Below are 26,987 nucleotides of genomic sequence, written 5' to 3' on the forward strand. Positions count from 1 at the left end.
CTATAAATGGCAGACACTCTGAAAAATTACTAAAAAAGTCAACTTTCGCTGGTATTCCAGTGAAAGTAACTCCACATGCAACCCTAAATACATCAAAGGGTGTAATATCTAGTTGGGACCTGATGAATGTGACGGAGGAAGAAATCAAAGAAGAGCTTCAGGCACAAAATGTAATTGCTGTAAAAAGAATTATGATAAAAAAAGACAATATTCTCACACCTACCAGAAATATCATTCTTACATTCAACAGTCCAAGCCTACCCTCATCAGTAAAAGCTGGATATCTACTTTGCCGCACTCGTCCTTTCATACCAAATCCGTTGAGATGTTATAAATGCCAAAAGTATGGCCACTCTCAAACGACATGCAGAAGCAACCCAGTTTGTCCCAACTGTGGATCCTCCGATCACATTCAAAGTGATTGTGTGGTGAAAGAAATGATATGTCCCAACTGCAAAGGGAACCATCTGGCCTACTCTAAGACATGTGAGAGGTGGAAAACAGAGAAAAAAATTGTGAAATATAAAGTTGAAAACAGAGTTAGTTATCAGGAGGCTAGAAAATTAATTGCACCGAGTATACCTAACCGTACCTATGCCAATATTACAAAAAAATACCAAACCATTGCCACACAAACCGATGTTACCGTTCCTTCAAACACTTCCATCTCTGACTGGGCTCGGGCTGTCCTCTCTCAGCAACAGTCCAGTGCCGTTAAGCACTCAGACCAAGCAAATAATACGCCTCTCACAATACCAGCAAAATCTCAATCTCCGCCAGTGAATGCCACTACAAATAAAGATAGTTCGACTTTGAAAAAGATTATCCAGGACAAATCGATGGAGGCAGAGTATCCACCCAAACAGGAAGATCCAATTCTGGAAATATTTGCTGAAGAAGAGATGGACACTGGTCGCCCTTCCTTCCCGAAAAGAGACAAACCAAAGCCAGAACGCCATAAGACAGCCACGTCAGGTACAGCTTCTTCCTCTAAATTCAAATAATGTCTAACATCTTACAATGGAATTGCAGAGGCTTTCGTGGAAACATTGACGACATCCGTTATTTAATTAATCGCTACTCTCCAGTTGGTTTCTGCCTGCAAGAAACCTATTTAACTCCTCAAATTTCCATTTCCGTCAAAAACTACTCGGTCTATAGGCGAGATCGGAATATATCCGATTCTCCTCGAGGTGGTGTAGCTATTTTAATTAGTACAAGGATTCCAGCTAAGCAAATTACTCTCCAAACCCAAATCGAAGCTGTCGCTGTGCGTCTGATTACTCAAACTGCATTAACTCTAGTCTCAGTTTATCTCCCACCAAACCATGCTTACACTTATAGTGATCTTAAAGAACTTTTACTGCAGCTACCCTCCCCTATCTGCCTGCTAGGGGATTTCAACGGCCACCACCCTTTATGGGGTTCATCTAAATTAGACAGACGCGGCAGACTGATTGAAACTTTACTGGAAAAAGAAAACCTCACTCTTCTTAACAGTGGCTCGCACACCCATATACAGTTACCTAATGGACAGACCTCTGCCATTGACCTATCGATCTGCTCCCCGATACTATTTTCAGCTATACAATGGTCCACCCTGGATGATCCCATGGGCAGTGATCATTTTCCAATTGTTTGTAATCTGTTTACTACCCAACCACAATTACAACATCCCTGTAGGAAATGGAAATTCTCTAAAGCCAATTGGGCGAAATTTCAGTCAGCAATCACTCTTGACAAAAAAACTATTCAACTACAGCCCATTGATGAAGTTACTGATTATATTACATCCCACCTTTTAGTTGCAACTAAGTACTCAACTCCGTTATCAAATCCCCCGTCCCGACGGCATTTCAACTACTGGTGGAACGAAGAGTGCACAAAAGCAAAGAAGGAAAAAAATAAAGCTTTTAATTTATTCCGTCGATCTCCAACCACAGCTAATCTAATTAGCTACAAAAAACTAAGGGCAAAAGCGCGTTACATTCAAAAGCAGGCCAAGAAAGATTCTTGGACTAGGTTCGCATCAACTATCAATAGGAACACTGACTCCAGACTAATATGGAAAAAAATTAGGCAGCTTTCTGGGAAGTTTCCAACTGTTCCTTCCCCAATTCTCTCCTGCAATGGGCAAGAACTCTCTGCTCCTATAGATATAGCCAATGCCTTGGGCAAAACTTTTGCTGAAATATCGGCTGCATCAAACTACACTCCAAAATTCCAGAAAATCAAGACTGCCAAAGAACAGAGACCTATCAACTTTCGAACCTCACTGTCACTTCCATATAATCAGCCTCTGCAATATTGTGAACTTTTACAGGCCATCAGAATGACACGAAACAGTGCCTCTGGGCCAGATGGCATATATTATGTCATGCTGCAGCATCTCGATGAGAAAAACTTACAAATGATTCTAATCTTTTTTAACCGGATCTTCCTGGAAAATATCTATCCAACCTCTTGGCACCACGCTACAGTTTTGGCATTTTTGAAACCTGGAAAAGATCCATCCAGTTCTAATAGTTACAGACCAATATCACTGTCAAGTTGCCTTGGTAAAATTCTCGAAAAAATGATCCATAGTCGGCTCACTTGGATCATTGAAACTCAGCATCTACTGAGTAATTGTCAACATGGCTTTTGCAAAAACAGGTCATCCCTAGATCTGATGATCAAGGCGGAATCTGAAATTCGCAATGCCTTTGTGAAAAACGAACACCTTGTCATGGTCTCCATTGATATAGAGAAGGCATTTGATACTACCTGGCGGTATGGCATTCTCAGCGACCTATATAATGAAGAGCCGATCTTTCCAGGTGAGATATCAAAATTCACTTTCTGCTACATTCTCGCAGGAAGGAGTACCACAAGGATCAGTTTTGAGTGCAACCTTGTTTGCCCTTAAAATTGATTCCATTACAAAAGTACTCCCAAATACTGTAGAGGCTTACCTTTACGCTGACGATCTCGCTATTTCTTGCCATTCTCAGAACATGAGATCTGTCGAAAGGCAATTGCAGATGTCCCTCAATAAAGTTCAAAAGTGGGCTGAGCTCAATGGATATCGTCTTTCCCCACAGAAAACAGTTGCGATCCACTTTTGCTGTCAACGCAAATTGCATGCAGATCCTGAACTTCGGATTTCAAATTCCACCATTCCGATTGCCAGCAATATGAAATTCTTGGGACTAATCCTGGACAGTAAGCTCAACTTCTTAGATCATGTTAAATTAATACGTACTGCCTGTCTTAAAAAGATCAACATGCTAAGAGCTTTATCTGCCCTCTCTTGGGGAGCAGATCGTACAACTTTGCTGCTCTTATATAGAGCACTGATTAGATCCCGTTTAGACTATGGTGCTCCAGTTTATGATTCTGCCCGAAGGAGTGTGCTACGCTGGCTGGATCCTATTCAACATAATGCATTGCGGATTGCAATTGGTGCATACAGGACATCTCCAACTCAGAGTCTATACATTGAAGCTAATGAGCCCCCTTTGCATCTTCGTAGAAAAATGTTACTACTTAAATATGCAGCCAAAATACAGACTTGCCCTTTGCATCCTATTCAGCCATACCTTTTTAATCAACCACTAGTTAATCTCTATAGAAATAAACCAAGTAAAATCCAACCGGCTGGCCTACGGCTCCTTGAAATATCGCAGAACTGGAATGTTCCTCTCCACAATAGGCAACAGATAAAGAATTACTCTCATCCACCATGGACCACCTTTCCTCAACTGACCTCTGATACCTATTTCCTTCAATGGGGAAAGAATTGCCTACCGGCAGTGACTGTGCAACAACTCCATGCTAGCCATATTCAAACCTATGCCGACTTCTTACCGATATATACGGATGGTTCCAAATCTCTGTCAACTGTTGGAGCAGCAGCAGTGTTTCCCTCTGCTATCATATCAGCTTCTCTTCCACCTGAGTATAGCAACTTTTCAGCAGAACTGTATGCAATACAGTTAGCTCTACAAAATTTGAATTTACATCCATCTGCAAAATATATAGTTTATACTGACTCTCTCAGCTCAATCAAAGCAATGCAGAATACATCTCAAAAGAATCACCATATTGTAATGAAAATCAGGAGTTTGTTATTGCAGATTTATGATCGTCAACAACTAGTGAAGTTTTGCTGGATTCCAGCACATTCAGGCATAAAAGGGAATGAAGTGGCTGATATATCTGCCAAAAGTCCAAATTCAGACCTAACTTCTGTCCCTATTCCAGCGCCCGATTATAATACCTTAATTCAAGCAGCATGCCATGCACAGTGGACAGAATTATGGCATAACCAAACGAATAACAAACTTTTCCAGCTGAAACAAAACCCAAAGTTCTGGCATTCCAGCAATCAGACAGTGCGGCGGGAAGAAGTGGTACTCACACGAATGAGAATAGGACACACCCATCTGACTCACCTCCACCTACTAATGGGCGATGATCCTCCTCAATGTCCACACTGCTTAGAACATCTAACAGTCAAACACATTCTGATTGACTGTCCGCAGTATCAACAACATCGAGATGCAATACTTCAAAATATGGATAATCATTCAGAAACATTGACATTACATCATGTCATTGGAGAGGATGCAAATGTTAACAAACTTTTCTGCTTTTTAAAACAAATCGGAGTGTATCATCTTTTATAAATAGGCTACAGAACTGAAACTAATTTAAACTGGGTTATTTTTTAATATTCCTAAGAACAGGCGCACTATAGCCATAGCAGCTAATGCGCCAATAAACACCCATACCACACACACACACACACACACACACACACACACACACACACACACACACACAGATAAAAGTTGATCTGTAACCAAGTCACAAAGGAGGTTAGGCAGGCAAAGGCAGATTACGAGAAATCTTTGGCAAAGGATGCTAAGAAAAACAGCAAGGATTTCTTTACTTTTATAAACTCTAAAAGGAATGGGATGAATCAGATTGGTCTACTTCATATCGATTGTTCGACTGTTCATGATCCTGCTGAGGTAGCTAACAAACAAAATGAATATTTTGTATCTACATTCACACATGGAGTTATTCAGGGAGGAGAATGAAGAGGTGTCTTAAACTCTGGCAGTAAGCTAGATAATCTTGTAATAACAGAGTAAATTGGAGGAGAAGTTGAAGACAAATATAAGAAAGGCACCCGGGGTGGATGGAATCTATCCAGTTATATTAAAGGAGGCAGCAAAGGAAGTAAGCAAACCCTTAGCCATAATTATGAGAGCATCCTTGGACTCAGGGAGGTCCCACAGACTGGAGATGTGCAAATGTATCCCCAATTCAAGGGGATTGAAGGGTGACAAGAGTAATTACAGACCAATTAGTTTAACTTCTGTTCCATGGTAAAATAATGGAGTCACTGTTTACAGATGCATTGCAAGATCAGCTAGACAAGACTGAAGCAATAATTCAGACACAGCATGGGTTTGTTAAGGGGAAGTCTTGTCTGACAAATTTGATTAGATATTATGATGTGGTTACAAAGGAACTGGATGCAAAAAATAATTTTGATATCACATACTTGGATTTCAGGAAAGCTTTCGATACTGTTACACAAGGAAGACTACTGTACAAATTGGAGAAGAATGGTATTAAGGGTAAGTTGCTACAATGGATAAAAGGATGGTTGAGTGGGAGAAGACTGGTGGTGGTAATGAATGGGCACTGCTCTTCATGGACTAATGTTATTAGTGGAGTTCCACAGGGTTTGGTGTTGGGTCCACCGTTGTTTTTTATATTTATCAATGATATTGATGAAGGTATATCAGGCTTCGTGTTGAAGTTTGCAGATGATACAAACGTTGGCACGGTTGTTAGTGACCATAATGGCAGTGTGCTACTGCAACAGGATCTAGAAAATTTGAGCAGATGGGCTGAGAAGTGGCTACTGAAGTTTAACATTAACAAATGCAAAGTACTGCATATGGGTAGAAGTAACCCCAGAGGAATGTACCAATTATGTGGTTCTATGCTTAGGGTGGGAGAAAATGAAAAAGACTTGGGAGTAATTGTGCAGTTAGATATGAAGTTTTCTGAACAATTCAGACAGGCTGCAAGAGCAGGTCATAGGGTTTTGTCAATGTTATATAGGAATTTTGTTAGCAGGGAAAAACTGATTGTCCCTCTGTATAAGGCGATGGTCAGGCCAAGCCTTGAGTACTGCGTACAGGTCTGGAGGCCTCATTTTAGATTTGCTTGATTGTGTACAGGGAAGGGCAAAAAGATTCGTGTGGGGAATGAAGGGATCCTCTTAACCAAAAGAGGCTTAAGTTCTGCAAATTGCAGCGGCTCGAGATTTAGGCACCTGTGCGGTGATCTGATTGAAGTGTGTAAGGCCTTGAATGGGTTGAGCATGGGGAATTCTGATGGGATTCTTCCACTTGTTCAGATTACGAACCTAAGGGGACATAAATCGAAATTGAAGAAAGACAACTGTAGAATAGATGTGTGGAAATTTGCCTTTAGCCAGCAGGTGGTTAATTGCTGGAATAAACTTCCATCTGTCGTTGTGGAGTTGATAGGTTAAATTAATTTAGGAGGAACTGGACAAACATTTAGAGGGAATGGTTGTGTGTTTTTTTTTTTTTTTTTTTTCCTTTCTTGATTGATGCTACATAAGCTCCTACGCTTGCTTTCTTGTATCACTTGTCATGATTACTATTACTAATTAGAGCCTATATGTGAACAACCATGAGGTTTTCTGTTGTGGAGCACCACCATGCCAGCGTTAAACTGCCTGTTCACTTTTCCTTAATGGAAATTTTTGCTCCCTATTAATCAATACTAATCATTTTAGTAGTTCAGTTCAACTCATTTTTAGTTAGCGAGTTGGTGTTTCCTCTTGTTTCATACATTTAACCCTGTACTGTAGTAGTGGCATTACGTTGTGATGATTTTGTCCAGAAAATATTCACCTGTTTCATGCAAAAACCCATGTACAGTGTGCTCTGATTCTGTCTCAGAAAGCCCATCTGCTCATAATAACCACAGTTTGTGACTAATGTTTTACAGATTGTTCATCCTCTGCATTCAAATTGTATCATTGCATATTTGACACACTTGGATATATACATCTTTTGCACAACTGCAAACTAATTCTGTTCTCATCTGTAGTGTAGTATCCAACACCTATATCTCCTACCAGTGCCGTTGTGTTACTGGTTTGACAGTGTTTATTTCCTGTGTTTCATTTGGATGAATTATATAAATTTAAATATTATTGCTAAATATATAATATAAATAAATAAAAAAAGAAATAAACTAGGGCCAATGCTTACTTTTAATGCAATAATAGTTGAAATCGACCATAATGTGAATCAACGTATGTAGGAGTTTATAGTGTGGCCATTGAGTATTTCTGTTTGGTCAACAATTGTGCAAACTCTAAAAATCAATTTTTTTTTTTTTTAAGGGGAAAAAAAAGTAGGTGTGTTAATCTGTCAAACACTCACTCACTTTTTTTTGTGGAGATTTTTAACAATTTCCAGCTCAAGTGGCTGATTTGAAGCTCTTAAATTAATGTTCTTCTTTACATGGCCAGAAGTAAATATTTTTGCCCCCCCCCTTCCCGTGTCCTCTATGGCTGTTAAATCAAATCATCACAAATTTGTTGCAGCGTGCCATTTGTTTGGAAAGGTGTAATAGCTAGAAGAGTTTGAAGTTTGCTTCATTGGAGGCTGTAGTTAGTAGAGGGATTATGCCCCCCCCTTCTATGAGTTATTCCAGTTTTTTTTAGCCTGCACAACATGAAACTTGGCTTGTAGTAGTAATGGCATGTGATGCAAGAAAGCAAGTGTATGAGCTTATGCAGCATCAGCCAAAAAAAAAAAAAAAATCACACCATTTCCTACAAATGTCTGTCCAGTTCCTCCTTCAATTTATTTAACCTATCAACTTCCACACCGACAGATGGAAGTTTTGATCCAGCAATTAACCACCCGCTGGCTAATGGCAAATTTCCGCACATCTATTCTACATCTGTCTTTTCTTAATTTGAATGTATGCCCCCTTAGGTTCGTAATCTGAACAAGTGGAAGGATTCTCATCAGAATTCAGCGTGCTCAACCCATTCAAGGCCTTATACACCTCAATCAGATCACTGCACAGGTGCCTAGAACTTAAGAACTTGCAGAACTTAAGCCTCTCTTGGTAAGAGGATCCCTTCATTCCCCTCACCAATCTTGTTGCCCTTCTCTGTACACGCTTAAGCAAATCTACATCCTTCCTAAAATGAGGCCTCCAGACCTGTACGCAGTATTCAAGGCATTGCCTGACCATTGCCTTATACAGAGGGACAATTACCTCCTTTTCCCTGCTAGTAAAATTCCTATATATCATTGACAAAACCCCATGACCTGCCCTGGCAGCCTGTCTGCATTGCTCAGAGAACTTCATATCTGACTGCACAATTACTCCCAGGTCTTTTTCATTTTCTACCACCTTAAGTGTAGTACCACACGGTTGGTACATTTCTCTGGGGTTTTTTCTACCCATATGCAGTACTTTGCATTTGTCAAGGTTAAACTTCAGTTGCCACTTCTTAGCCCATCTGCCCAAATTTCTAGATCCTGTTGCAGTAGCACACTGCCATTAACAACCCTGCCAAGCTTCGTATCATCTGCAAACTTCGACACCAAGCCTGATATACCTTCATCAATATCATTGATAAATATACAAAACAGTGGACCCAACACCAACCCCTGTGGGACTCCACTAATAACATTAGTCCATGAAGAGCAGCACTCATTGATTACCACCCTCTGTCTTCTCCCACTCAACCATCCTTTTATCCATTGTAGCAACTTACCTTTAATACCATTCTGCTCAAATTTGTACAATAGTCTTCCATGCGCAACAGTGTCAAACTTTCTTGAAATCCAAGTATGTGATATCAAAATTACTTTTTGCATCCAGTTCCTTTGTAACCACATCATAATATCCTATCAAATTTGTCTGACAAGACTTTCCCTTAACAAACTCATGCTGTGTCTGAATTATTGCGGAAGTCTTGTCTAGATGATGCTGCAATGCATCTTTAACCGTGACTCCATTATTTTACCCGGAACAGAAGTTAAACTAACTGGTCTGTAATTACTTGTCACCCTTCGATCCCCCTTTGTGAATTGGGGATGCATTTGCACATCTCCAGTCCGTGGGAACCTCCCCTGAGTCCAAGGATGCTCTCATAATTATGGCTAAGGGTTTTCTTAGTTGCTTTGCCGCCTCCTTTAATATAACTGGATAGATCCCAACCTCACCAGGTGCCTTATGTTTAACTTCAACAATTTCTCCTCCACTTTGCTCTCAGTTATTATAAAATCATTAAGTATCCTGCTACAATTTGGTAACCTTCTGCCATTTTCAAACCTTAATAATTCTTCATGTGTGAATGTAGATGCAAAATACTCATTCAGTTTGTTTGCTATCTGAGCAGGATCATCAACAGTCGAACCATCGATGTCAAGTGGACCAATCAGATTCATCCCCTTCCTTTTAGAATTTATATAAGTAAAGAAATCCTTGCTGTTTTTCTTAGCATCTTTTGCCAAGGATTTCTCGTAATCTACCCTTGCCTGCCTAATCTCCTTTGTGACCTGATTACAGACTAGCTTACATCTGCCATAGGCTTCTGAGTAGCTTGATAATTTATATGCATCTCATGCATTTTTCTTCCCTGTTAAGAGTCTCATTAGTTCATTAAATAACCATTTAGGCCTAAACCTTGAACAATATTTCTTAATAGGTATGAAACTTTTAGTAGCTTTCACAAGTAATTCCTTGAATGCTTCCCACTTAGAATTTACTGTTGGTAACATTGTTAGTTGATCCCACTGCACAGAATTTAAAACTGTCTGAGACCACTATACTCTCCTTTACGGAAGCAAAAACCCTTTCCTTTACCTCTGGTAATTATATCTTTAAGTAAATCCCACATCAATACACTGATCATTGCCACCTAGTGGTTCCTTTATCTGCAAATTCTTAATACACGAATGATCACTGCTGATAACCAGATCAAGAGTATTACCCTCTCTGGTTGCCTCTCGAACATGCTACTGCAGAAAACAATCATTCAATAAATCCAAAATTCTTACTAGTGTGTGAGTGACCAACCCACAAGTTTCAGTCAATATCTGGGAAGTTAAAATCCCCAGTTATAAGACATTCTGATTTACTAGCCCACTATTTCTCTGTACAATTGTTCATTGTACACATTCAAGTCATTAGGTGTATAACTCACTCCTACTCTTATTTTTGCTTTCACAGTGCTTATGTCACATCAAACTGACTCAACAGTGCACTCTTCATCTATATCAACTGGATGCACTTCTTTTGATTTTATGTTTTTCTTAATTAACAGCATGACACCTCCCTTCCTATCCTGTCTATTCTTTCTGTACACATCGTACTCCCCAAATTACAATTCTGCATTCCTAATATCAGTGTGACACCATGTCTCTGATATCCCAACAATATCTGCCTTGGATGTCTTGACCAACACTTCAAATTCATCAAATTTATTTACTATACTTCTAGCATTGGTATACATGCACCCATTCCTAGTTACCCTTACACATCCCATATACCCACCTGTTTCCCAATGACTGCCATCAGTCCCTGAAACCTCCAGCACTGCTCGCTCCAGGTCGCTACTTATTCTAATAGAAGTTGTGCAAGAATCACCTTTACCTCTGCCTGCGGCTGCTTTTAACCTTTTAGTCTGTGAATCCCACCAAACTAGCAGTTTTCCAAAGCATCTAACACTGCCTTGATAGCAGCATCAGCAAATATTTTCCCACCCTTTCTATTTAAGTTTATCCCATCCCTGTAGAAGCAGTCTCTCCTGTTAACAAGCACAGACCACGCTGAAAAAAATTTCTTCCCCTTGAGCCTTGCACAATTCTCTCCAGGGCCGAATTGATTGACAAGGCTCTCATCATGCACTCCCTCCTATCATGCCTGGGCCCAATAGGAGGGATGCACGATAGGAATGCATCATGTACTCCCTCCTATGTTGGTGTCTGAGCAACCTGTTTTCTACTGTAAGTATCCTTTTAGCGAATTTGGAGAGTGATTTTTCTTTACCTCAGAAATGCATCTGGTTCAAAGAAATGAGTCATCCACACTTTCACTAAATTTCTTCTGTCTCTTTTTACGTACAAGTGGTCCCTAATTTCAGTTTTGTTTTAGGTGCTATGCAAGTAACTTTAGTGTCTAAGAGGAAATCCTTGAGTGTAGTGTGAAAAAGTGCTTAATAATGTAGATTGGGGTGTAAAGAAAAAAAAAAAAATTCTCTTAAAATTTGTTATTCCTACCAGTAGCTTGTTAACCATTCTGAGGAAATGGGACCCAGTTGGAAGTGTGCAAAATTCTTCCTGTATGAAGATGTAGACGTAGCACTTTAAGTGGATGAAGTTTATTCAAGACCAAAATGTGCTGATATCGGGGCCATTAATAAAAGAAAAAGCTATGGAGTATGGTTCTTTTCTGGGGCATAAAACATTCCAAGGTGGTTCTTGTTGGCTGTTGTAGCCAACCAGAACTGGCTTGGAATCTTTTTATATTTAAAGAGCGCCATGGCTCTAAAGCATTCAGGGCATAAGCCTCAAGCTATGGAGAAGTTTAGACTATGTATAAATATAGTGCAAGCGCATCAGAAATACATAGCTATATCTGAATAAATCAGGAATATTAGTAAAACGGCATCGTTTTAAGTTATCTCATATTGTGAATACCTTCCCAACGAGTTTCCATGATATTGCACTACGAATAAGTAACGCTTCACCTAAGGAGAAGACTAATGTTACTTATTCTCAGATGGATACCACCACCCAGATGGCACTGTTTCATTGCTATTTGGCCCTTCTTCGGTGGGTGGGTAGGTACCCGAGTGATGCAATGATGGCAAAACAGTTATGAAGTATAAGTAACATTACTTACTGAGAATAAGTAACATTAGTCTTTTCCTTAGATGAAGCGTTACTTATTCGAAGTAGTGCAATATCATAGCAACTCGTTGTGAAGGTATTCATAATGAGATATAACTTAAAACGATGCCATTTTACTAATATTATGATTTATTCAGATATAGCTATGTATTTCTGATGCGCTTGCACTATATTTATACATAGTGCCATGGCTTATTCAAAAATTATTTCTGATGAAAGTGGAGTTGCAATCACAGAAGACTATACCCATTGAAAATAAACTGTTTTGAAAAAAAGTTTTGAACAGTGGATTTTAAATTGTGATAGAAAGATGATGAAAGAAAACAGAAAAATTACGCTAATTGTCAACAAGTGCCCTGCCCACCTTCACTCGGTAATTTTGAAACTTAAAAGTGCGAAGCTTGTTGTTTTCTTCCCTCCGAATACCTCATCTGAACTGCAACCAACTTACCAAGGATTTGAAAATGCACTACTGAAGGTGCATTCTGAAAAATAATACTGAAAATAGAATCGAACTGACCAACCTATAGATTTGTGGATGTGCATATCAGAGTTGGCGAAAGTGTGTAGTCAAGATGTGATGGAAACAACAATTAAGAATTGTTTCTCAAAAGCAGTTTTTTGCTAAAACACCAATTAACAACGATGATAGGGATGAACTACTACAAAACATTGAGCAATATTGGGAAGAAACTCCAAGGGAGATAGTAGCTTATTTCTGATGAAATGAGTGCAATAGCAATGTAAAATCTTCCAAACAAGAAATGGCAGAATTTGAAACTTTGCATTGAGGCCTTTGGTGGAAAGAAAATATAACAGAAAATATTTGTGTGTTTAAACAAATGCAAACATTTTTATGAACGGTGTACAGTAGAATCCAGTGTACAAAAAAAAATAACCAAAAATTTTACAACAATTCTTAAAAGTGTACTAGTATATTGTGTGCATCATGTAGTTATGTCTTTGTGTTAATAAATTGTTTTAAAATGTTAAATTTATTCATTCCCACATATTTCTGATTTATTTCCCATCTTTTACTATATTTCTGAATTTACAGTATTTTTCACTGTTGAAAAGGTCTTATCTTTATAACAATTTCTGTTTAACTAATTTTTTCAACGAATTTCATTATATAGAGGTCCGACTGTATATACCTACTGATTTCCATTGTGCACTCTTCATATTAAAGAAGACTACAGAAATCTAAAGTTTGTTAGAGAAGATGAAGTATGACCAGAATAAATGGGATGTCTTTGGAGACTGTCAGAGGATGAAGTTCCTTCTGAGTTTGCAAGGTGGTTTCCCTAAGTTCCCTTGCTTTCTGTGCCTCTGGCACAGCAGCACAGTGTAACTATGATGGGGAACTATTTGGTTCTTGGTTTGGGATGATTACACTTATCACAAGAGACCGATCCGATGTTCAAATGAGTGTCTTTAAGGAAAAAAGTGTGGGGCAGGCAAGTTGTTAATTCCGTCATCAAAATGTGTATATACAATTTTTCTTGAATTTTGCCAAGCACTATCTTGGCCATTTTTGCAGGCAACGTATTCCAGTTTTCCAGAAATGTGCTGTCTGAAGGTAAACTTTATAATGTCAAGTCTGCTTCCTTTTGTTTTTAAGATTATAGTTGTGCACGGGTTTTTCTCTCACTTACTAGTGAGAATATTCCTCCCTCATTAATTTTATTGATTCTCTTCCCCCACCCCAAATCTTAGTTGTTATGCTTTGTAGATGACACCTTTTTTAAGCCTTTTCTCATAGATTGGTACTAGTCACCAACCTACTAGTTTCCCTTCTTTGTACCTTCTTTACAAGTTTCACATATTTCTTTAGATGCAGCCTCCAGACCTGGATACAATATTTCATATGTGGTCACCATTGACTCAAAAAGAATAATGACCTCCCTTGCAAATACATTGTAGATAGAACACCACATGCCATTCTTGGTTCTGCCTTGCACTGCATGTTGAACTTAGTCTTTCTGTATTATGATCGACACTAATTGTTCACATGAGCCCGTAACTACCCTATCGTTTTTTTATTTTGCTCAGTTAAGACATTCAACTCTTAGCCCATTTGCCTAATTTTTTTTAGATTTTATTGCAGTAGCTTACCCTGATTACTGTCATTAACCACCCTGCCATCCTTTGTATCATCTACAAGCCTTCATCACTATCATTAATAAATATAAAAAACAACAATGGGCCCAGCACTGAACCCTGGGGAACTCCATTAATAACCACTCTTCTCCCACACAATCATCCTTTTATCTAGAGCAGTGTTTCCCAAACTGGTGTCCGTAGACCAGTTCCAGGGGTTCGACGAAATGGACCCTTTGGAACTGGTCAAATTATTTGTTCTATGTATAGCAAATTGATGATAAATAAAGTTATTATATATTTATGTAAACATAAGAATAAAAAGTAGAGTTGTTTTAAACATAACTTCTGAATCCCCCCCACACACACAGAAAACCCACTGCATGCACGTACACACACACACACACACACACACACACAGAGTGTCAGTGTCTACGTAGCCAGATAGGAAGGAGCAGCAGTGGGTAGCACATGCCTCTTGATTAGACTGGGGTTTGAGCCCGTCACCACCAAATATGGAGGATGCAGAAAGGTCAGGAAATGACCACCACATATTCCCGGAGCAATATGGCCTTAGTTGCTAATGCTCCTTAAAAATAAAATAACACACACACAGGATGGTCCACAAACTTTTTTGATTTTTGAAAAGGTCCATAGATCTCAGTAGTTTGGGAACCCCTGATCTAGAGCAGTAACTTGTAAATTCCACATTAGCATAATGTGATCACCACTGCCACCCAGGTTGTTTACCTGCAGATTCTTAGTGCATGAAGAATTGCTTCTAATAATCAGATCAAAGTGTTGCTTCCTGTTGTTGCCTCTAACATTCTGCTTTAGAAAAGTCATCCAATAAATTGGATGACTTTTCTAGTGTGTGAATGACCAACTCAGTTATATACACCTTATAGATCAACTCACAAATTCCAGTCAACGTCTGGAAAGTTTAAGCCCCTCCCATAAGACATTCTGATTTACTGGCCCACCCTATTTCTCTGTATACTTACTTGTTATCCTCATTACAATCATTAGGCCTACAGCACACTCCTACTGTTTGTTTTTCCAGTGCTTATGTCACACCAAACTGACTCATTACTCTGGCCACCTATTTGACTGTAAAACCTGCCTTAGATTTAATGCGCTTCTTAACTAAGAACATAACCCCTCCTCCTGTCCGGTGTCTCCTTTCTGTACCTGTACTCTACCTACGTCTGAATGACAGTGTCTGATATCTCCACAATGTCTGCATTTGATGATTTAATCAGTACTTCAAATTTATTTACTTGTACATGCAAGTATACATGCACCTGTTCTTACTCTTAGTGACCCTAACACAGCCCATGTATTTACTTGTTTTATGATGAACCACAGGTTTTTGTATAATTTATTAGGTTTGTTCCATTTATATAGAAACATAGTACCCCAGCAGTCCTCTTAAGGAGGGTGCCAGTGTGACTTTGGTTTACCTTTATTCTGAGTGTTACTAGAGCCTCCTCATCAATTAGTTTCCCTGAGCCCATAAGGCCTTCTCTATTGCATCAGTAGAGACCCTTGCATCTCTCCTGATCAAGTGAATTCCAGCCTTTCAAAATGAATCCTTTCTAACTTGGGCAGGCCTAGCTGAATTTCAGTGAAGTTCTTGTGATCAAAGTGATCCTTTGTGGTGGTGATATTGCAAAGACAGCTCACTGAAGAAGAGGTAAGAAAATACCACAATGTTTGACTCCATTATGTACATATTTCCACTTCAGAAATAAACATAATACCAATGTAGGTTGAGTGCTTTATTATCTTTACACTTAATTATGGCCCTAATTCAGTAAGACATTCGCCTACTGAATTACTGGATGTTTTAAGGAATATCTTAAAACAGGTCGTAATTCAGTAGGCAAATGGCCAAAGGCAGTTCACCCAACAGACATTCTTGAGATACATTATGCATACACAAAACAATGTGAATGAAATTGCAAACTACCACAATATTATCAGTAAAATATGGTAACGTTTATTCTTATTATAACACTGTTTAATAATATGATATCCTACTTTACAGTCCTGTATTTGAACAATCCAAATTTTGTATCTTACTCTCCACTTCATTAAATGTACTTCAGAAGTGCAATGTGACTAGCCTACTATTTTTGAATGTTATGATACACTGAAAAAAAATTCAGTTATTGTACACCTTATAGAAAAATCAGTGTATAAAAGAGTCAGTTTTCAGTTACCCCATATGTCATTTTATAGTTCATAAAACAGCATGGTGTGGGTGTTAATGGCCAGTGCCTTGCTTCATTTTACTGAAGGGGAAACAACAACAAAAAAAGTTCGAGTGGGAAATAAGCAGGGTATGTAGAGACTTGCAGACATTTGGTATCCTAGATAAGTATGAATTCTTGGCTGGGCAGATCTGGACAAAGGAACAGGTGCCACTTAATGACAGTGTGGCTTCCATCCTGTTTTACCCTGGGGTGTGAAACAAAAATAATAAAGAATATTAAAACTGTATGATGTTCAGTAAACAAATTCCCAGCAGAAAACTTCAAGCTGTACCCCATTCCTGAAATGTTTAGTAATTGGTGATTTCTAAATAAAACTTTTGTAGGGGATGCTAGTTATATTGACAAAGTAAAGATGAATTTTCTGCAGGGTATGCTTATGAGAGGGTTGTGCAGAGGATTAGTAACAAAGATACTGGCTTGAAGCAATGCATATTTATTGTATAAAGTAGCTAAGAAACAGGGAGACTTGTATTCATCCTGTCTTTGAATTAGCGATATTGCATTGACAAAACCCAATGAAAATAAGTGGGGTATGGGAGAGGTACAATAGATATGCTTGACAATGGCATTGGATGTTGTCAGTGTGAACATAGGATCAGTGCACATATATATGAGCAGGCTATCAGATACAGTCGGTCCTCGTATAACACGTGTTTACATTACACGAATTCGATCATACACGATTTATAAATAGGGGAACGATATCTTATATAACACGAACCGAATTCGCTTATGCACGATTCGCCTTTGTGTTTACAAGAAATGGCAGTCGAATGCGGAATCACCCCAACCGAACGCAACACGATAGGAATGAAGAAGATTCTGAAAATGTATTTATGTGTTTTATATCAGTGAAGGGGAAACATATATTTCACCATAATAACGTAAAAACCAACACAATTCCAGCTATCAATATAATCGCAAATGCAATTAGATGGAGTTTACTACCAGTTTATAACAGATTCCACTAGCAGAAACGAAACTGGAAATTGTTTTTATTGTTTTATGGTAGTAACCCCCAGAAATGTGCTTTAGTAAAATGTGGGGTGTTAATAGTGTATCTCGGCCTTTACGGTGTTGTTTATTCAGTTGCTATACGCGAGCAGCTTTGTTTATGTGTATCAAGCGTGCCTCCTCGTTTTGTAATTGCGCTTTATTCCCTAAAAATTAGTAAAATACTTAAAAGGTGTGAAAAGGAAGCATCCTGGCGAAGACACTGCAGATTCAGAGAGAGAGAGAAAAAAAAAAGCAATATCGATAAACAGAGGCGGACTGAGTCAAAAATTCTTACCCGGGAAAATTTATAGTGGCCTCATACTACAGTTTATGGCCAAAATAACACCGGCCTCTGGCCCACTGGGATTTCCCGGATAAGGCTTATGGCCAGTCCGCCTCTGTCGATAGAGAAAAAAATATGAAATTGTGAAACGCTTTGAGCGAAATGAAAGACCATGTGATATTGCACGTGCTACAGACCTAAATGAGGCAACGCCGAGAATTACAACGAATGCGGAGAAAATAAAAACAACTTTCGTAGCAGGAACAACTCAAAGTGTAATTAAAATCCATTAGATTAAGACACAAGAATTGGAAGGGATGGAACGGCTGTCATCTGTTTGGATAGAAAATCAAACAAAAAACAAGTTTCGATAGAAGCAAAAGCATTAGCAATATTTTATTACGTAATAGTCATTACGTATTATAAAATACGTAAGTATTTTATTACGACTATTTTATTTAATATAATAATTTTTTTACGAATAACATACGTATTTTATTCGTAAAAAATACTTTTTTAGTATTAAAAAATACTAAAAATACTTTATTATAATATAATAAATAATAAAAAAATATTTATTATATTATAATAAAAATATATATTATATTTTTTATTACGTATTTTATAACGATTAAAATTACCCGATTATTTATTGTGTTTGGTAATGTTTTGGTTCCAAATGTGTGTTCAATCTTGGGTGGTCGGCACCTAACCCCACTTTTCCCATAGGGCCTGTTGTTTATATTGCACGATTTTGCATTGCACGAGGTTTTCTAGGAACACAACTATCGTGCTATACGAGGACAGACTGTACCTGGTGATTAGGTTAAGGAAGGGTACCCATGCTTCAGAAGTAACCATTTATATTTTAACTGTGTAGTATTTTAATTGTATAGTAATATTGTATTTTATTTTTATACTTATACAATTTTATATGTATTCTAAAAGTTTAACTGTACAGTTTATGTATACAAATTTAGGTGAATAAGGATTCAGTGACATTTAAAGGTGTTTAAATACGGTTGGTCAGTGTTGGATAGAATTGCTATGCATTTAGAAGTAGTTTGGCATTTGTGCTTTTTTTTTTTTTTGTATGTACATAGTATGAGCTGTGCAGAATGATATAATATAGTTTTGCCTATAACTGAAATAAGCAAGACTGTAATTGGTTTCTAGGAATGGTATACCGTCAAGAAATGATTCTCCATACAACAGAATTTCCAGCGAAAATTACAGCAATGGCTTTTCTAGAATGGATGCTCAACTTAGGTGCCTGCCAAATAATCCTAATTACAGTAAGAAAGTACTGTATGCAAGAGATTGTATACAATCATACCCGCTGCATTATGATAGTTTTAGTCGAGGTATTACTTCTTCGTGGGATGATTCTTCAATTCATCAGTCTCAGACGTCAGTTTCCCCAAACACTAACCAGTGTATACAGTTTTCTTTCTCGCCGTCGGTAGATGTTGACAGTAATCTTCATTCAAGATGTCCAGTAGCCAGTACACCTGACCATTTATATTTTTATCACACGACCTCACCTTCATCAGCGTCGTACAGGTTAGTTTACTAGTTAATTACTCTCTTATTTTCTGTTAGCTTAATATAAATTTGCATTCAGATATGATTTTTAAAGAACTTGATCCAAGGTAATTTTGAAACATAAATTGAAAGCTCTTAGCTTAATGGTAGGCTAGTAAAAATAAATTTGATCAGATCAGGCAAATGCTGTATTCAGCATAAGGAAGTTGAAGGACAATATGATAATTAATCCTAGGGAAATGCACTCTGCTGTGTTGTAATTGCATAACAATTTGACTTTAACATGATATAATAACTTCTCCAAACCACACAATTTTGTAGAACTGCCCCATTTTTGTGTGAATAAAACAACTATATAAAAACATTGAGTAGGTTTCCCAAGAGTTCTGTACATGGAGTGAATTTGGAAGGCTATAAAAATTGAAAAACTGTATACATAAATGCTTTTAACATGTTTGTTGCCACTTACATTTTAGAGTGTATTCAGTGTGCTATAAATTTGAGGAGCAATTCCTTTAATAACTGCCTAATAAACAAAACCCAAGCATTGCTGCAAATAGTACAGAGTTCAGTCAATGTATAGTGATTTTGAGCAGTTATTAATTTCATGTCTTTCCTTTTACAGCACTCATTTATTGACTGCTTAAGAATGTATGCTTTTATGTCAGTGAACATGTTAAATTCCACCCCCATCTTTATTTTGTAGCTGAACATTTTATGGTAATGTCTGTATTTATATAAATAGGCATCTAAAACTTTTTTTCTGCTGTTATGAAGTGTTAGACAAATGTTCCTCACCAACAACATGAGGTTTGCTCATGTAGAAATATAGGGATAGTGGCTTTCCTCCATTTTTCAAAGATTAATATTTGATATAGTTTCATGAAGGGTTTTTCATCCTTTTTAAACATTGAGTTACAACAATGTGTTGCTATGGGATTGGTGTTTTTACCCCAGTAACATTGAATGGTTTATCACAGTGGCCATGCATTCCCTGCAGAATTTTGCATTATATTGGAAGTGTCTCTGTCCACATGGAAAGATCCAGAAGCCATCCAAGGCAAATCAGAGTTGAGGAAAATTGTGGACTAAGTATAAGAATGCAGCCACACTTTTCCATAAAAAAGTTTAGGTCAGTCTCTTAAAGGGAACTAATATCCCCACTGATGATGCCACTTAATATTTTTAGTAGCTATTAAAGGAATTTTATGCTAAGCACTTGAAATAAAACTGAAAACTATTTTACATCTATAAAATTTAATATTAAAAGTTAATGAACAAATGTCATTATTACAGAATTGATGTTATAAGCTCACTAGTGCCCCACCTGCTTGTGTTGATAGGTAAATGGGAACCATAGGTTCCCATAAACGTAATTTTAAAGTTGTAATTTATAACAATAAAAAATTTAAATCTATTTTAATTTAAGAGTTTTTGATTCAGTTGCACAAGGTCCTCCCCATAATAGGAAGAGTTGTGCACATGACCCATGGCAACATTTGGCAGATTGGCCACCCTGTCTGACATGCTGACGTAGGCTAGCCCTTCATGTCATTTGGTTTAAATAGGATTATTGCTTACCACTAATGCGAATGAGATTATTTTGAAACTTCTTGCATATTTCCATGGAATTTTTTTTATTATTGGGTATTTTATAACCAGAGGTTAGGCAGAATATCATAAATAACCACCTTTGTCTCTGTGTGCATTTGAAATAGTCTTTGTCCTCTCCTAACCCTCTGAGTACTGTGACCCTAGGAAAACAAACCATTTTTTGCTTCATTTTTATTCAAGTTTTATTTCCCATCTTCTGTGGACTGCAGTCACTTTATACTAACAATTTTTGAAAAAAAACTTTTCTTCATCTTGTGTTAGTTTCATTTTCTGATGCGAAGGCGAGTTGGGAGATGAGAACATATAATGATGTTGCACAATGACATATAATTATCTTTTATACAACAAAGAAATTTTACTTTACAACATTTACAAACTATGTATATAAAGTGCTTAGCATCATAATACACAGCCATTTCTGAATAAACAGAAAATTTTTAAGGTGGCATCGTTTTAGGTTATATCTCATATTGTGAATGCCTTCACAACTACTTATTCGAAGTAGTGCAATATCATGGCAACTCGTTGTGAAGGCATTCACAATATGAGATATAACCTAAAACGATGCCACCTTAAAAATTTTCTGTTTATTCAGAAATGGCTGTGTATTATGATGCTAAGCACTTTATATACATAGTCTAAATTTGTTCACAGCTTGAGGCTCTAGCCCTAAATGCGCCTTAGTCTAAAAACATTTACAAAGGTAAATTAGTGTAATGAAAAACATTTTATAGGTTTTTATTGATAGTTAATTTTTGGAAATCAGCTTTGACTCTCACATTATTAGGTCATGCTTATTAAAATTTTTGTAATTTTTTTTTTTTTTTTTTTTTCATACAGTGGAATATATGCTGACCGGGCTAGCTGGGTGGGTAAAGTGCCTGCCTGGCAACCCAAAGGTAGCGGGTTTGATTCCCGCCTCGGGCTTGGATCAAAGTACTGCAAAAACCTTGGGAGGTGCATTATAGCCACAGAAGCCTATGTGCCAATGTTTGAAGTCTGGAGAAACCTTCCAAAATGAAACAATGGTAGAAATGATGTGCTAATATACATGAAATATGTTTGAACAATGGATTAAAATATTAATACAAATATTTTTACCCTCCCTTGGACTGGGCCGGGTATAGCTTTTCTAAGGCATAATGACCCATATATGTCCTAAGGGATGGCTATTTACATACTTACAGCCTCCTTCTAAGTGAATTTTTACCCTGTGTCACTATGTGTTGTATTGTCATGCTGTTTTGTGGGAGTAAGCTTCCAGTGGTATTTTTCTGAATTTTCTGACTTAGGCTGGAGGGGGTATTTTTGAATTCGGGTTGTAGTGCGGTCAGATGACGAGCCTCGTCTGAGCGCAGTAAACCCGTGTAACAATTGTGGCAGTTATCTTGGACAATTTAGTGCCAATTATCTCTACAATCTATGGGCCATTGATAGTTTTAAAAAAAGTTTCATAGCGTTTTCAATGAATGTATAAGGGTTGACGTTACGGTGGTGTGTGTTGAGATTCGAATGCGTGGCTGCTTTTATATGATACCTGCTGTAGTTGGTAGGTATTTTATTTTTGCTGAGAGTCTTTATGAGCTTTTGAATAGCTTCTGTGGTACTTTTTAAATTATTGCATGTGTATCAACCTGTTTGATTTCTGATAGTGTTTCCATGGATGTGTTTAGCTATGTTGCTCTCCCAGTGGATGAGCTTTATTGCTGTGAAGTTGAAATAGTCTCTTATCATAGTGTTGTGTGTGGACATTGTCTTGGTGATGGTAATTTTGCTATCGAGGTAGTAAGCTTGTAGGTTGCTATCTGGGTTGGTGCACTCAATGGTTAGATCTGTAGGGTAGATTTCTTGGGCTAATGTGCCGAAATTGTCATTGATTACTAGGAAGTCATCAGTATATCTGTAAAAGGTAATATTTTCTTTGATGTTGCTTTCGAAGTGATGCAGGTAAAGTAGTTAGCTATAGAGCAAGAACTGCTAGACCCCATAGCTACCCTCCTATTCTGTATGTAAATTTTTATCTCCCATAAGCACATAGTTGTTTTTGATACTGAGGTTAATGAGGTTGTGCCAATATTGTTTATTGCATTTCATAATGTTTTGATGATTTTGGTAGTATTTCAAGAGGACTTTAATTAAATTGTCATGAGATATGCTGGTGAAAATGTTTTTAAAGTCATAAGTGTATATGCTTCTGATGTTATTGTTTTGGTTTTTGATGTATTCCAAATTTTTTTGTTGTTAGAGATAATTTTGGTATCTGTGATTTCATTAGCTATATTTAATTTGTTTTCCATTAACTTACTGGAATTGTTTAATGTAACTGTTTTTGCCTGAAGTGAAATCTTTTTCCGGTTGTTACTTTATGAAATTTGGAGATCCAATAAATGTAAGGATATTGTATCTTGTCTATTTTTAATTTGAGTTTTTTGTGCATAGCTATGATTTTCTTGCTTATACTGTTTGGAGTGGAGTTAATAGATTTGTATGTGTTATTGTGGTTCATCACCTCTTTAAGTGTGTCTATGTAGAATTTTTTGCAAATAGTGCTGAAGTTATTGGCCTTATCTGTGTTGGTGATGACAAATTTATTTTGTATATCTTTTGCTTTGTAGTTAATGTTTTTGAGGTTAAATTGTTTATCGCATTTTTGTAGCAGCATGGTTTATTTTGAATCTGGTCAGGATGTGTTCTGTGGTAGTATAGATAACCTTGCTGACATTGCAGATGAATTGAACAGGTACTTTCCATCAATATTTACAGAAGAAAGCTTCACATTGAGGAAAAACAAAAAAAAAAAGATTCTGGAAGCATGAAATTAACAATATTAAAATTTCAATATTGCTAATTTCTTATAGAATTACTTATTCAAAAAACTTTTGAGACTAATGGCTAGTAAGCTCACTGACTTGATGACATACACTAATTTTGAGGGAGGTGGTAAGAGAATGCACTCAGGACCCTGGGTGTGTCAAACCCATACTCACCAGATGTTAGCCCCTTCCTCCAGTTCAAGTTCCTTTATGATGGAATTTGAACCCAAAGCTCTTCAAACAAATGGAAAGTGGTGTAACCACTATACAGGCATGGGGAACTTTGCCTAATTAATAACTCAATATTTTTCTGTAATTTTGCGAAATATTCTGCCTACAAGGTATAAATTTTTGTGTTTATCAGTTGGTTTCTTTATGAATATGACTTGAGTTGTACTTCTAGGTGAAACTTGCCTGATTCACTCTTAAGATTCATTTCTATTTTAGCATAATGTTCATTAATTTCTCACTTGAGTAAGACTACTTGTTTTACTTATATAGTGTACCATTGCTTTTTGTCTTTCTAGCATAATGCAAGTATCTCATAAATGATTGACTTTTGTGGATGTACTTCAGCCTTGAACTGCACACAGTTTTTGTGCTGATAAAAACTGATTTCAGTGCTGCTTAGAAATGATTGCTGTTTGGCTTTTAATTTGCTTTTCTCTTGGTTTAGTTTTTATTGGTATTATTATTCTGCCTCTATTGAATTAGAATACAAGATTTTTAAAAATAATTTAATTTAATTGCAGTGAGGGATCTTCGCTTCTCCTTCCGCTGGCTACCCGTGAATCCATTTATGACAGATATCCGTTATCCCGTCGTTCCGTATTGACTCCGTCGCCATTGTCTCAAAAGTAAGCAAACTGAAAAAGAATTTTAATAGTTGTGTGGGGGGGGGGGGGACTGGGAAAATTTTATATATATGTGTGTGTGTATAAAATACTATTTATTCCTTTCATAATTTAAGTTAGTGTACACTGAGATACACTGCTTTTAATTTTAAAGTAACTTAATTTATATTGTTTAAATGGAACTAGATTATTATTTTAGTTGGTAGATTGATTTGGTAATCAGCATTAACAGTTTACAGGACAGATATGGATAAATCTAAGTAGTTATTGCTGACATTTAACATTTTTGATGTCATCCAGTAAATGTTAGATTTTTGATCTAACATTTACTGGATCATCAAAAAAAAATGCTCTGGTTTGACATTCCTTTATTTATTGAAATATTTAATGCAGTGGAATTTTCTGTCACTGATCATCTTAATCTGTGGGAGTTTATTCTTGTTCCATGGTAGAACATTCATGGTACAACATTCTATAAGCAGTATGATTGAAATGGCATACATTACTAAGCAGCATGAGTTGTGCATGAAATAGTATTATCAAGCTAATCAGTCAAGTATTAAATAGCATTTGATAGCAGAGAATGTTCAAGGAAGTTGAGACCAGCTCTTGTGTATGGAAATAAAACTGGAGTTTTTGGCAGTAAGGTATATTTGATATGTTACATTGAACATTTTTAATCCACATTTCTTTATGTAAACTGTGATATAGGTTTATGACAGTTTACACTATGCAAAATTTGTAGTGTGAAAATTATGAAAAGTAAACATGATGTGGATAGATGTGAAATATTAAAACTGTTTGTGTATATTCTACTTTATTTTTGCCTGTTTATTTCAACATCTGGAAATACTTATAAAGCAAAATACAATTTGTACAGAAAAGATAGGAGGGGGGTTATGCTGTTAATTAAGACACACACAAAATCTAAGGAAGTGCATTCTGTTGACATAGATGGACAGTGCAATGTTGAGTCAGTTTGGTGTGACATATAGGCCTAATGACTCTGAGTACAATGAACAATTATACAGAGAAATAGTGGGCCAGTAAATCAGTGTCTTATAATGGGGATTTTAACTTCCCAGACACTAGCAAGACTTGTTGAGATATTGGATGATTGTTTTCTACAGCAGCATGTTCAGGAGGCAACTAGAGTAGTGATTCTTCATACATTAAGAATCTGCAGATAAAGGAATCACTAGATGGCAGTGATCAGTGTGCTGAAGTGGGATTTACTCAGAGGTAACTCAAAAACCCTTCCCTTTACCCACCATCGGGTAAAGGGAAGGGTTTTTGCTTTTGTAAAGGTGACTATGGTGGTCTAAGATAGTTTTTAAATTCTATGCAGTGGAACCAACTGATGATGTTACCAACATCAAATTCTAAAAGGAAAGCATTCAAAGAATTAATCTTGGAAGCTAATACACTTTTCATAGCAACTAAAAAATATTGTTCAAGGTTTTGGCCTAAATGGATGTCAGATGAACTTTTTTTTTTTTTTTTTTTTTATGAAAACCCCAAACACGAAAGGTATCAAAACCTATAGTACTTAGTACCGTGCATGGGTTGAAGGAGAAGTATGGGGAGAGGGGGATGCCGGAAACTTTGCTCTAGAGACTAAACATGGGTTTCACCACTTCAAGCCTCCAATAAGCAAAGTGGTGGTATTTCACCGGTTGATGAAAGTCATCTACCACCTACACTGAGATGTGGAAGAGAAGAAAAATGCACGGGATACATAAATTAACAGGTGATGGGTGGGTTTAAATTTTTATCAACGTGGCCTGCATTTGTAGGTAGTAGGAATCATCTATTTTGTAGAGGTGGTATTCATTTGAACAAAGGTGGTGCAAGAATTTTTGCCAGTATCATTGAGGATACCATAAGGGTTCAGGGAAACTGCTAGTTGGGGTGGAGGGAAGTGTAATTTAATCTGCATTTATCTAATGATATGGGTCAGAGTAATGCTTGCACTTGCCTCACAAATTCTTGTTTGTTGCTACTACAACTGATGTTGATATAATGTTCTGACCAATGTTTTGAATGAGAGAGAGAGAGAAGATGAAGCTTGGGATATGAACCTAAATAACTTCAAGGTGTGTGTGTGTGTGTGTGTGTGTGTGTGTGTGTGTGTGTCAGGGTAGTAAAATATAGAAGATTAGTCTCAACTGTGTCTATAGTAATGTCAGGAGTGTTGTCAATAAAATGGCTGAAATTGAACTCCAGGTTAGGACAACTAATGCTGATATATGGCTAACAGAAACATCTTGCCACCTGGAAATTGGTGATGATGAGTTCCAATATGGTATGTATAATATATTTAAAGAAGATAGAAGGGCTTTAGAGGTCATGCTTCTTATCAAAAGCAGCTCAAGCATGAAAAGAGCTTTTGTTGAGTTTGAAGTTGTTCACCAGCATTGAATCAGTAGTAGTAGTGGCATGTGATGCAAGAAAGCAAGTGTATGAGCTTATGCAGCATCAGCCAAAAAAAAAATCACACCATTCCCTCCAAATGCCTG

At 37.1% G+C, this 26,987-nt stretch overlaps 1 protein-coding gene across 3 annotated transcripts in view; it reads left to right on the top strand.

The window, feature by feature from the left end:
- The window catches only part of LOC150080488 (uncharacterized), a 169,178-nt gene that overhangs the window by 123,441 nt on the left and 18,750 nt on the right, over nucleotides 1-26,987 (top strand). For all 3 annotated transcript variants that reach the window (XM_090381855.1, XM_090381853.1, XM_090381854.1), the window contains exons 8-9: nucleotides 18,819-19,205; nucleotides 24,367-24,471. In XM_090381855.1, the coding sequence (XP_090237981.1) occupies nucleotides 18,819-19,205; nucleotides 24,367-24,471 (492 nt within the window). The remainder of the gene's footprint in view (nucleotides 1-18,818; nucleotides 19,206-24,366; nucleotides 24,472-26,987) is intronic.

The sequence above is a fragment of the Mastigoproctus giganteus genome, chromosome 9 (assembly GCF_048544385.1).
Source record: "Mastigoproctus giganteus isolate SK-2022 chromosome 9, ASM4854438v1, whole genome shotgun sequence".
Lineage (NCBI taxonomy): Eukaryota > Metazoa > Arthropoda > Arachnida > Uropygi > Thelyphonidae > Mastigoproctus > Mastigoproctus giganteus.